The sequence below is a fragment of the Amphibalanus amphitrite genome, unplaced genomic scaffold, assembly GCF_019059575.1.
Source record: "Amphibalanus amphitrite isolate SeventyFive unplaced genomic scaffold, NRLGWU_Aamphi_draft 001551F_arrow, whole genome shotgun sequence".
NCBI lineage: Eukaryota > Metazoa > Arthropoda > Thecostraca > Balanomorpha > Balanidae > Amphibalanus > Amphibalanus amphitrite.
In genome coordinates this window covers 111,328-123,832 of record NW_024883044.1, presented here as the reverse complement: position 1 = coordinate 123,832, position 12,505 = coordinate 111,328, and the positions used below count along the sequence as shown (strand labels likewise).

Below are 12,505 nucleotides of genomic sequence, written 5' to 3'. Positions count from 1 at the left end.
CAGCAGTCGTCACGGGGGTTTCTAGTGCAGAAAATAACGAGTTTAACGAGTCTACTATAAGCATCTGGAGCACATTCGTCATTCCCTGGTAATCCTTTTCTGGTTTCATCTCAGCCGCACATAAGGCATTTTCGACCTTCGGGCGGGGTCTACTGCGCGACCGTTCAGTCCTTCAAGACGGAGGACCGGTTCCAACCCTCGGTGACAGGGCGTGGTCCTTGGTGGACAAGTTGTCGCCTGCTGTGTCGTCTCCCTCTTCTCTCGCCCTGTTGGCGCTGTGTCAGGATCAGACGATCTGTCCCGCCGTCTGCGGAAAGCCTTCTGGTATCGAGTACGAGCTTTGTCATCTGTCATTTCAACAGCATCTTTTGCTTTTCTTCTCTCCTCTTTTCATAATTTCCTCTCTTTAGATCGCATCTTCACTCATTTCGTCTCCTCTTCTCCCTCATCTCTTCCTCTCTTTCGCGCCTCTAGACTTTTCTCTTCCTTTTCAACTTCTCATTTACCTTTCTGTCATCTACAGTTCCTTTCCATGGGCGCGGCTGCTGGCGACATTCCAAGCCGCAGCTCTGAGAACTGACCCCTCCCCTCCCTCCCCTCCCCGTGTCCTCCGCCCGGCGCCGGCGGGGGTCCAACTGCCCCTCCCTCCCACTGCTTCCGCCCTGCCCCTACCTGCTCCAGACTGGTCGAACGACCTCGAGTCCTTTGGTGCTTCCCGGCCCGCGATATCTCATCGGCGCCCGGCGACAGTACACCTCGGGGCTCTGATTATTACGGACATTCAGTACCGGCGGCGGCAGAACCGACGTCGGGTGGCCTTTCAGAATGGCATTGGTGCACGCTTCGAGATCAATAGAGTAGTAAATGCGCTGGCTGATGTATGCGGAGAGCTTCATTAGAAGCAACCTATCTCGACTCAATTACGCCGCACGACTCGGGTTTCAAGGACAGGCGTGTGCGTTTGCAGCAGCATAAACAGTGTTGACGAGAAGCGGAGGAGAGAGTAGGTACTGATAGACGGTAATGGAATAAGGAAGACGAGCTGAGAGCACATATAGACAGACGGGACGCAAAGGTACGACTTATCACACGGGACATACATATTGCTAAAGAATTTGACAGAAGAGAGTGAACGGACGTCGGATAGATCATAGAGCACAGAGGGCCAATGCGAAACAGTTGAGAAAGCAGAAACCCATGCACCACAGTCATTTAAACCAGACGCCATACGGTAATTTGCATGTTCCCCATCATGCTCCTGCAATGCCATATTCCGTCCTTGTGTGGCATCACATGAGATGTGACTGATTACTGATGTGTTATAGACTTAAAGTCTGTTCTATCAGAGGGCTGAGCCTGACTGACGCGAATCCGTCCGGACAGAGAGGTGACTGACGGGTATCAGTTCCTGATGTTGACCGGTAATTGACGTTTGTCTATTGTCAGAGAACTGACACAAATTAAACCGTTCTATAAGCGGGGTAATTGGCGTATGCCTATTGCCACAGGTGACTGACTTTAACCTGTTCTGCCAGAGAGATGACTGACTTAAACCGGTTACCTACTTATGTTGCTCTTCTCTGTCAGAGAGGTGACTGACGGTTGTCTATTGCCAGAGAAGTAACTGACGTTTGTCTATTGTCAGAGAGGTAACTGACGTGTGCCCATATTAACCGGTGACTGACGTGGGCCCATTGTCAGAGAGGTAACTGACGTTTGTCTATTGTCAGAGAGGTGACTGTCATCAACCCGTTCTGTCGGAGAGATGACTGACTTTAACCGGTTACTTATGTTGGTCTGCTCTGTCAGAGAGGTGACCGACGTGGAGCAGTGGGAGTCGCTGGCCGACCACCACACGGCCACCATGTTCGGTCCCATCCGTAGCAAGGTCGAGAACAACGTCACCGCCGCCCAGGAGCGCTGGAGCCAGGTGGTCAAGGTGAGGGAGGGAGAGAGCGAGAGGGAGAGAGGGCCGGAGGAGCTGCCGCCGCCGGGGACAGCGGAGCGCCGCATGGAGTTCAATTAGACGGAAATTGACGGCTGACGTGAGGTGTGGTAGGCCGGAGAACAAAAGAACGAAGGGTTAGCACAAGTGGCGGGATGTTAAGTGCACTGCACTTATGTGACGGAGGTTTTCAGCTTTTTGTTAATAGGCACTAGTGTACCTATAAACAAAAGGCTATCTTCTTTTTATACGTTTCCTTTGTATACGTTCTATCGTGAATTTTTTAAGAAAGGTTCTGCGGGGCAGCGGGAACAACTTTTACTGAATCCTGAACATTTTTTTTATAATTTTGGTGTCGGCTGTTTGGGATTTTGAGCCCATGTTTGAATAATATGTGATGCAGGCATGGAGACATTCAACCACAATAAGCGACTACCTCATTACTGAATAAAATATACAAAACACTTAAAGTTGTGTCATAAGCAGGGGATAGGGAGGAACTGTGGCGCAAAAAGCTTTCTAAAACCCGAAAATCCCGCATTAGCTACACAGCGATGAATGTTTGTGATCGTTACGGTTTGACCAGCCAGCCGACTCTTTGAACCGTGTCGCGCTAGACGCCGATCGTGATCCTCTAACCTCTGCAACCGAACATCCCGCTGACCTGTGACAATCTCCGGTGTGCGACAGGCTGCGCCTGGTCAGGTGGACCACCTGTACAACTACATCGCCTCCTCGTGCGAGGTGTTCTCCCTACACCTGGCCGAGAGGGTCCGATACGCCAAGAAACTCGAGATTCAACTGCAGGTGGGACACGGGCGGATAAAATCAGAAGAGGGCGAGGATGTTGAGCAATGAGCATGGATATTAAAGGGAGTACTTACTTATTTTGGGTTGATGTGGGCATTGGGCAGAGGTGTGCCTAAAAGGGCCGTAAATGAGTCGTTCTGAAATCGGCCGGAGGTAAGCTAGGAAAGTTTAACATTTAAACTAAGCAAAAAAAAGCACAATACTCGCACAGAAAAGTTTATTTCAGTTTATTAAACACTCAAGAATTGCCGTTTTTATTTAGGTTCGTAGACGTAAGTAAAAATGCTCCACTGGGGATGCGAGTGAACGTTCCCGTCCATAAATATACGGCGTAAGTACCCCGAACCCCCTTGTAAATACTTACACTTGACACGCCGTCGGCAGGCGGTGGACTCCCAGCAGGCCGCCAAGGAGGCGCAGCTCGAGCAGAAGATCCAGAAGTCGGTGGCCAGCATGCTGGAGGAGAGCAAGGTCGCCAAGGTGCACCAGATTCAGCAGGCGCTGGCCAAGCAGATGGCCGCCTTCCTGCCCACATACGAACAGTTCCAGGTCAGACACCGACCAACGGCGGGATAGCTAACGCAGTGCACGCGCTCCGAAAGAGTGATGGTCTCAGGGATTCTGTTAAGAAAGAATCACGCGGCATTTTTGCTTTCCAGCGACTGACCGTTCCCGAATATTGATTCAATTCAACTGTTTTGTTAGCAGTTTATTGACGAAAACACGATATAAAGAAAGATAAATATTTACAAACTGAGTCCTTTTTGTCCATTTAGGCTTATCTGTTGGGATTTTAATCACCATCTGCATCAGTTTCCTGTCATGAAGCTTCGGCTACGTTTGCAAATCGCAACTCACATAAAGCCGTATCTTTGTTCAGGAGCGGCGGCTGCAGCTGCTGCTGGCTCACAGCGAGCGCCTGGAGTCGGAGACGCTGCTGGTTCAGGCTAACGTAGCAGAGAAACTGGAGGCCACAATAACCTCGCCGGAGCCGCCGCCCGAGGAGCCGCCAGAGGACTGTCACCGACTGATGGGCGCCTGCCGACGTGTGAGTGACATACGGACAGACAGACAGACAGAGGGACTGACTGACAGACAGAATGACAGACAAACACAGAGACAGAGAGACAAGCACAGACACAGACGCAGAGCGACCATAGAACTGCCACCGGCTGATGGGCGCCTGCCGCCGAGTGAGTGACAGACAGACAAACGTCAAACATGCATACAAACAGCTCTCACGCTCTTGGTTAAAGAAACGCTCCACGATCCGTTGTAAGTGTCACCATTTCTGATCATATGGACAAGAGTCGGGCTGACCCGGAGGACGCCCTTCTAACTATGTGATCGCGGCAGGTGCTGCTGCTACCCTCTGAGCTCACCGAGCTGCAGTCCCTGTCCGCCGCCAACATTCGCTGGTTCCTCTCCTGGGAGCGGAGGACCCTGGAACAGGACCTCGGCGACTTCCTGCTGGACAAGCTGAAGAAGCTCAAGGCGCTCTTTTACAGCAAGGCTGATGGGTTGACGGAAAGGTGGGTGACGGGGCGTCAGGCTGAGGGACGTCAGGGACCACCATCAGACATTCTGGAGACACCTAACCAGCAGACAGAGAGGAATCGTAGATGAGATAATTATGCACAATTGCACATGGCATACTCGTAGTTTTGAGTCCTCAGGGACTTCAACTATGAACAGTCATAAACCACCCCCGTCCCAGCACAGCGCAATGGGCGGTGACTTAACTGTGAACAGCCACATATCATATTTTATCGCAACGCCAAGCCATTGTTGTGCGACGGAACAGGACATTGCTAGGGACTGTTTCTGTTTTCTTCATTGCTTGGTCTGTCCTCGTTCCACTCTGCCTATTCTCTCCAGCATTGTCTTCCACCCCTCCGTTCCGTCTCCGGTTCCGTGTTTACGTCTCTGATTCCGTTTCTGTTTCATACACTCGTGTCCCTCCTTCTTTGACCCTGTCTGTCAGCCTGTCTCCGGTTTCGTCTCCAGACTATCTTTCTCCGACTGTTGAGTCATGTGCATCTTTGATGTTCTCCCCCAGCGCAGGCCTGTGCAGGCCATTACGCCACAATGGCGCATGTTGATGGGACATTTATGACCTTCCGATACAATCGTACGCGAGTTATGAGGGCACCCTTTATTCGCCTATCACAGTTGCGACCTGACACGTGTTAGGAAGCCGGCGTTATATACGGCAACGCCCGCGGAGCATTAAACGGCTGCAGCATGGACAATGTGATGAGCTGTGCTTATTTTATTTGCGACGTCCGACAGCATCCATCGTGCGGTCGTGCGACATTTCAGACAGCCACATAAGTGGCTCATTTATTTCAGCAGATGCCGGGAGCCCATTGCCGCCTCAAGTGGCACAAGTCACATGCATCGTTAGATATGCAACTAATGGCTCTGCGGCACGTACTGGTGAAAAGTGATTGTGTTTTCAGTGAAGGGTGATTGTGTTCCACTGTGACTTACTGGGGCGTTCTAAATGCGAGTCGATTACATCTGGCTGTCAGCACTCGTTAGTAATAGTTATATTGCGCCTGATGGGAGCCATGCTGATTGCTGAAGCCTTGAAGTGTCTGGCGCAGATCCACGGGTAGCCAATACCGCGGTTCAATGGATTGCTTTTGGCATTAGCGTCGCCACGGGGGGGCAAGCGGGGCAGCTTGCCCCCCCCCCCCCAACCTCGGACCGGGCACCCCCTGAGATCGATACATATCCGATGAGATTTTGGAGTCGGGAAAAAATGGGGGTACCTTTCTGAGAATGCCTGTGAGGTCAGACTCGGTTGAAGGGTGCAGTTCAGGCCAGAGTCCGAGTCGCAGTCGCCAAAATCTTCACGACGCCGATTCCAGACTCGGGAATGTCAATATTGTGATTCATTCTGTAACGCAGATGCGTTACATTTTTTTTCATCTTTCATGCTGAACTGCAAGCTGTGCCACAAGCTGAAACACGGCCATCTGCGAGCGCCGCACAGACACGGTCAGCCGGCTAAATCGGCTGTGATACCCTCTCTCCGTCCCAGCTGGCGTCCACACAGACGGCGCAGTAGGCTCTGACAAACAGGGGTCCTCTATAGATGACCACCCCACTTCATGAGAACCCGGATCTGAAGCCAACAAATAGCATACCGAAACGCGCCATTCTGCCAGCCTCGAGCCATTAATCAGTTTAGCCTTTGGAAAACAAGACTCTGTCCCACGCTCGGCACCCCGCCAGAGAACAAGGAGAGGGGAGTGCAGACCGGCCCTGATTTGAACCAAAACAAGAAAGGGGAGCGGAGACCGACCCGGGTTGTACGAAAACAGGATGAAATGGAACTCGGTCGCCAACGACAAAATATAGGACATCTGGCCGGACCTGACTTCAAAACAAGGGGAGCAGAGGGCCAGGCCCGCCACCTGGCGCCTCAGGCGCCGTGAGCGCCGGCGGCGAATTCCACCCGGTCGCTGCGTGAAAGGGTGCGACTGCCATGGCCGGAGGGGAACCGAACTTTGTCAGCAAATCACGAACTTTCGAGGGCGGAGCCGAGTGCAGCTTCTGAGAATGGAGGACGGAGATTGGACAAGGTGATGCTGCCCGGCCCTCTGAAGTATGACGTCATCAGAAGTATAAGTTGATGAAACGGAACTGGAACGGGCTCTCTGGCACTCCCTCGGACGACGCATTCGACGCCGCTCTTCGCTCTCGGCTCACATTTGACATCGTGGACAGCCCACGAGACACCAGCGGCTGGCATCACGGCGCCGGCGGCGGCTCCGGCCGCCTGGCGGGGCGCTGGACGGACACGGCCATCATGTCAGCGACTCCATCTCAAGTAAGGTCATGGTGATCACGGGCACGCACCTAGTCCCTAAATCCTTCAAATAATCACCCCCCCCCCCTTTTTTTACTGCTATGTGAGCCACATTATGTTTCCTTTTTTTTGGTGTCGTTGCGCAATAATTTAGGCCATTCAGTTTAGGTAGTTCAGTTTATTTGAGAACCTTCAGTCTAGGTAGCTTAATTTAACAATCCGATTTCGGACAACTAGTTAACTATGGGCGTGGTGCGAGACGCGTGCCGACGTGGAGTGGACCCTCGTCCGGCGCCCCGGGGTGATTAAGGCGCCATTCAGTTTAGGTAATTCAATTTATTTTGAGAACTTTCAGTCTAGGTAGCCTGATTTAACAATCCGATTTCGGCCAATTATTTAACTATGGGCGTGGTGCGAGACGCGTGCCGACGTGGAGTGAACCCTCGTCTGGTGCTCCGTGGTGATCAAGACGGACGGAGGGGATTATGTACCATGGTGAGTCGGAAAGGGGCTAGGCGACTTTGTACCGCACCGCGCAGCGTGTGAGGCTCACTTGCCGGACGGCCTGGTCATTGGTCACGGAACGTTCTTTTCCAAGTTTGACATGTACAGGATTTTAAAGCATTGTGTCAGGAAGATGTCAATAAATGGGACTTGTACATATTGTAATACGAGTGTAAGGAGTGGTGAAAGGAAAGGACCGGAGAGTAAAATGTCACAGACCATATGCCATCTACACAGCCGGAGAGGAAGTCGTTGCGGGAGAGGAAGTGGTTTCGAGGTATCCAATTCGCCATAGTATTTGGTAACAGAACAGTTCTTCTTCTCGTCTGCCTGGTTCTCAAGGGACATCCAAATCCGATAGGGCCCAGGTAGTTTATCGAGCCCGTTGGGCCCGATCCATCTCAAGGTGGGTGGAGCCGGCCGGCGCGGCCGTCAGTGATTGGCTCAGTGGTTTGGTAGTACAGCGTACGGGACGACCAGAACTATACACGTTTCGGAGACCACGGGAGTGGCCAGGCTGGCCTCAAACATCCGAACCGATTCCACCCCTTATTGTCGTCTGTTCAGTGCTGGCCGGTTATTCTCCTGCCTAACAGCGCCCGCACAGGAGCTGTTCATTCTCCTGCCTAACAGCGCCCGCACAGGTGCTGCTTATCCTCCTGTCCTAAGACCAACGCAGCGCCCGCACAGGAGCTGTTCATCCTCCTGCCTAACAGCGCCCGCACAGGAGCTGTTCATTCTCCTGCCCAACAGCGCCCGCACAGGAGCTGTTCATCCTCTTGCCTAACAGCGCCCGCACAGGAGCTGTTCATTCTCCTGCCTAACAGCGCCCGCACAGGAGCTGTTCATTCTCCTGCCTAACAGCGCCCGCACAGGAGCTGTTCATCCTCCTGCCTAACAGCGCCCGCACAGGAGCTGTTCATCCTCCTGCCTAACAGCGCCCGCACAGGAGCTGTTCATCCTCCTGCCTAACAGCGCCCGCACAGGAGCTGTCCATTCTCCTGCCTAACAGCGCCCGCACAGGAGCTGTTCATTCTCCTGCCTGACAGCGCCCGCACAGGAGCTGTTCATTCTCCAGCCTAACAGCGCCCGCACAGGAGCTGTTCATTCTCCTGCCTAACGGCGCCCGCACAGGAGCTGTTCATCCTCCTGCCTAACAGCGCCCGCACATGAGCTGTTCAATCTCCTGCCTAACAGCGCCCGCACAGGAGCTGTTCATCCTCCTGCCTAACAGCGCCCGCACAGGAGCTGTTCATTCTCCTGCCTAACAGCGCCCGCACAGGTGCTGCTTATCCTCCTGTCCTAAGACCAACGCAGCGCCCGCACAGGAGCTGTTCATCCTCCTGCCTAACAGTGTCCGCACAGGAGCTGCTTATCCTCGTCTGGTCAGCACTGGCCGGGTCATACGTTCCCATTTTCCAACCCAGAACGGCCTCAACTAAGGGATTTCCGCTCAGCCTGGTCCGCACTGGTCGGTGGCTTAACTTTGAAAAAAAGGGTGACGGTGGAGGACGAGAACGAGAAAGACGAGTTGTTAGTTCGAGCTAGAGTCTCAGTAAATCCTCCCCACTAAAGTCAACCCGCACCTAAGATGAATAAGGGACTCCAAGGGGACAGATAATGCACGTCACGCCCCTGTGCGTGGGAAGTCCACCGACGCGGCTACGGGTTAGGAGGGAGATGAGAAGCGAGTGAAATGGAAGAAGACTGTACACGTAAAGGAATCGGATTTCCTGAATGAAGCTCAGCTCGGATAGACCCCACTTAAATAGTAGGCCTCGCTTGGGTAAGCCCTGGATACGTGCAATAAGTCGCGAAGTGAAGGGAAGGGATGAGAGCGAGTTGAGGATCGATTATTGAGGATGAGTGCATAGCCGACGAAGGCTAATCCGTTCGGTTGCCGGCGCGGGCCCCATAAAGCCGTGGCTATACGGAGACGATGCAGGCAGCCCGGAGGGACCTAGTGACCCCGCCCGGTTTTAAAAGATAGGTTAGGTCCGCTATCGGTCCATTGAGTGATCAGCGCAGGATGACATTCGATAAGCGACGTAGGTAGTTTCGGAGATGGTTAGGACCCCAGGCGTCCCAGCGAGGAGACGTATGCCGCCGGTTAAGTAATGTCCCGCGAAGAAACGTGTGATGCTGCAGGACGGGGGTGAACATTAAATACCAAAGCATGCGAGTCGGGTGATCGCGGTAAGTCGGTACTGGCCACCCCGCTGTTAGTCGATTTACTCCGGCCGTGCAGCGGTCATTTCGGATAGGTCTGTGACGACAGCTTAACTACCAGCAACGGATAGATAGGGCTTCGGGCACCTATAACGCTGGTAGTCGTGGATTGTGTGAAGCCAACGGAGGCTAACCCGTTCGGTCGCCGGTGCTGTTTCAAAAGCCGTGGCTATACGGAGACGATGCAGGCAGCCCGGACGGACCTAGTTACCCAGCCCGGTTTCAAAGTTTAGATAAGCCCACCGCGGGCCGTGGTACGCTTAGTTTTCGTTTTCTTATAGGCAATTTGGCACAACTGGTAGTCATGGATTCGTGTAAAGCCGACGAACGACTAATCCCTTTCGGTCGCCGGGGGCTGGCCCGAAAACCGCGGCTATACGGAGACGATGCAGGCAGCCCGGACGGACCTTAGTTACCCAGCCCCGGTCTCAAATTTCAAATAAGTCCCCCCGCGGAAACCGGACTACACAGTGTCCTGCGAGCCGTAGTCTCGGAACCGCTGGCCGAAGGACATTTATGTTTTTTGTGTAGATAGTTCGACATGGTGATAGGATGGACCGCAATAAGTCACGTAACGCGAGGGTCGAGTGCCGAAATCTGTGGTGGGTCGTATCTCTAATTGTGTAGCGTGAGCATTATGAAGCGTTCGTTTGATGTACGGAGCATTGTGGTTATGAAGGGATAACGGTTAATAAAATCTAAGGTCAACGACTTAATTACGACTTGCGCACGCCTTAGCACCACCGGGGGAAGTTAGGCAAGGGGGAGGGATCAGAGATGGTTAACTCTGATAATTTATAAGGTATGGCTGGGCGTATGACAGAAATGAGAGGGGACGGGCAAATGAACGTATGATTGGCATGTATATCCGGTGGGAGATAACCCTCAGCTAGGACGGGTGCTATTGTTTGAGAGTGGGACCTTTGTTTAGTAGAGTTGGGTTCGTATTTCAGTGTGATCAAGGTAATAGGTTAATATTATCCCTCCTCCCATTCCTTAACCCTGGCCTATGTGTTTCCGATGATTGATCGCCCCGGAAAGATAGAGTCAGAGTCGGAACGGGTTCGCGAGGGGCCGGATATAGAGACGGGCTTCTATGGAGCGCGCCGACGGAGCTCATCCCACTCACGAATGCCACTGCCCGGTTAGCCCCGCAACGCCGTGAAACCCCGCTACAGATTTGGCGCACCCAACGTGGGGTAGGATCAATCAAAGGAATCATGAAGTCGGTGGACGGACGTGCATTGCCGAACCCAATGCTAAAATTTCAGAGGAAATGCGAGCGTGAGTGAGAAAACTTATTATGTCTGAGCTAGATGCAGTGGGAGCTGGTCACTCAGTGCAGCGTTACTCGGGTTAAATTGATTTGATTGAAATCAGAAAGCGTGGATTGCTGGAGGGTGTATATATCATGAAGTGATAAGGGTAACTCGAGAATCAATTTTAAGTGACGGGCGAGCGGGCTTAGTATAGTTTTTTCGGCTACAGGTATCGCTAACTAAAATTATGTGGCTCACATCTAGCGAACCCTAACCTTGAGTGAAATCCCGTGATCCAAAGTTAGAGTAATCACACCGAGGATGCCATTTTAACCCAATTTTTAAGAGATTGTACCCATCCTATACCAAAAAGGTGCAGTGACCTATGTGTGACCCGTGGACTTACCCGCCTCTGGAGAGAACTGACAGGAGACCGGCAACCGTCCACGAGCCGTTCTCCGTGACGGAAACCCCCGTTACAGAACAGGCAGTCATGTATGTTGCCGAACCCAATGAACGTACTAAAAATACGACTGAGCACGACGCTATGAAGAAATTGAATGTGCTGAAATGAAAATCAGGATTGAAGAAGGCAAAAGTCACCAATAGGACGCAGCATACTGAAATGAAGGTGACAGCGCAGATTGTAAATGATTGAGGCACGTTTTAGAAGCAGTATGGAAAGCTGAATTGCGATAAGAACAAGAAGGACAACACACAGCCGAGTGACGGGCGACGGCGAGAAAGAAGACATTGAAGTAGTATACCGATGGAAACGACGTTGATACTAAATGGCAATGGATACATGCAATCACAGAAAGGAAACGACAGCTGAGAAGAGTAAAATGCAAATGATTGAAGAACTGTAACATCACGAAGCCCTTTGGAAGAGCAAACGTGCAGCACAGAGAAGAAGAGACGCCGACAGAAGAACAGAAAAAAAGGTAGTCATCAACAGCGACTGCCTGACAGCCAGTGCCCAATGGAACTCAAAATGAAGGCAACGCCGGAAATAAATAACAACAGAAGACCGGAAGAAGGAGAAGGAGACACGAATAGAACCAAAACTACAATGTTGTTAGCAGTTGCATCGCACGTCTGTGACGACAAAATCAGACGGCAACCGGAGTAATGGTGACGACAACTACAACCATGAAGCATCATTAGACACGACCATTCAGGGACACCTCAATGCTGCCTGTTTCAACCAAAATGGACAGCTGTAATGGACCGGGCCAGTCTGCGGGCCGATTTCTGGACCGCCCGCCGCACTGGCAGGCGGTGACCCGCCGTTCATCAATTGCAGGTGGCTCCCATTTCCCAAACTTCGAGACCGATCATGTGATCTGCAGCAGGCCGGAGCGATGTTCTCAACGTCACAGCCAAGTAATCATGGAGCAGGCTGCAGTGGAACCACACCTGCCGCCAGATGTGACAGCCAAACCATCATCGGCAGTCTACACCAGAGCGCAGCCTCTGCGGCCACCAGACCAGCAGAAACAGCTTGGAAGCCACGTTCAACCAGGCTCAGCCACAGACGACGAGTTCTGGGCCGATCATAGCCAGCCCTGACAGCTCACCAGGGCAGCTGCGTACGACATCGATGGTCGGCGAGGACTACGACTACAACTACGAGACTGGGGAAATCCGGAACTGGGACACGACTACAGCAGCAGCCGGCCGGTTCGAGACCAAATCGCGGACGACCGCCAGTCCGTCATCGCGGCCATCCCGGACCGGAGCTGTCGTGGCTCATGGAGCCACCATCAGGTGCCGTGCTCACTTCTTTGGCATACCACAATCTGCACCGGTATGTTATCGCTAATTTGATCTGAATTATAGTGACCAAATGTACCAATGTTATTTTTTTTTTGTATTGTCATGTGTTAATTATTTCAATGGTTTCATTCAATTTCCATTGTTTTGCGCGCAAATAAT

The 12,505-nt window shown here is 52.3% G+C and overlaps 1 protein-coding gene across 1 annotated transcript in view; it reads left to right on the top strand.

The window, feature by feature from the left end:
• LOC122373786 overlaps positions 1 to 12,505 on the top strand; it is a 39,787-nt gene that overhangs the window by 8,660 nt on the left and 18,622 nt on the right. Inside the window, exons 7-11 of the mRNA XM_043352156.1 lie at positions 1,810 to 1,939; positions 2,636 to 2,752; positions 3,140 to 3,304; positions 3,636 to 3,803; positions 4,112 to 4,287. Coding sequence (XP_043208091.1) covers positions 1,810 to 1,939; positions 2,636 to 2,752; positions 3,140 to 3,304; positions 3,636 to 3,803; positions 4,112 to 4,287 — 756 coding nt within the window. The remainder of the gene's footprint in view (positions 1 to 1,809; positions 1,940 to 2,635; positions 2,753 to 3,139; positions 3,305 to 3,635; positions 3,804 to 4,111; positions 4,288 to 12,505) is intronic.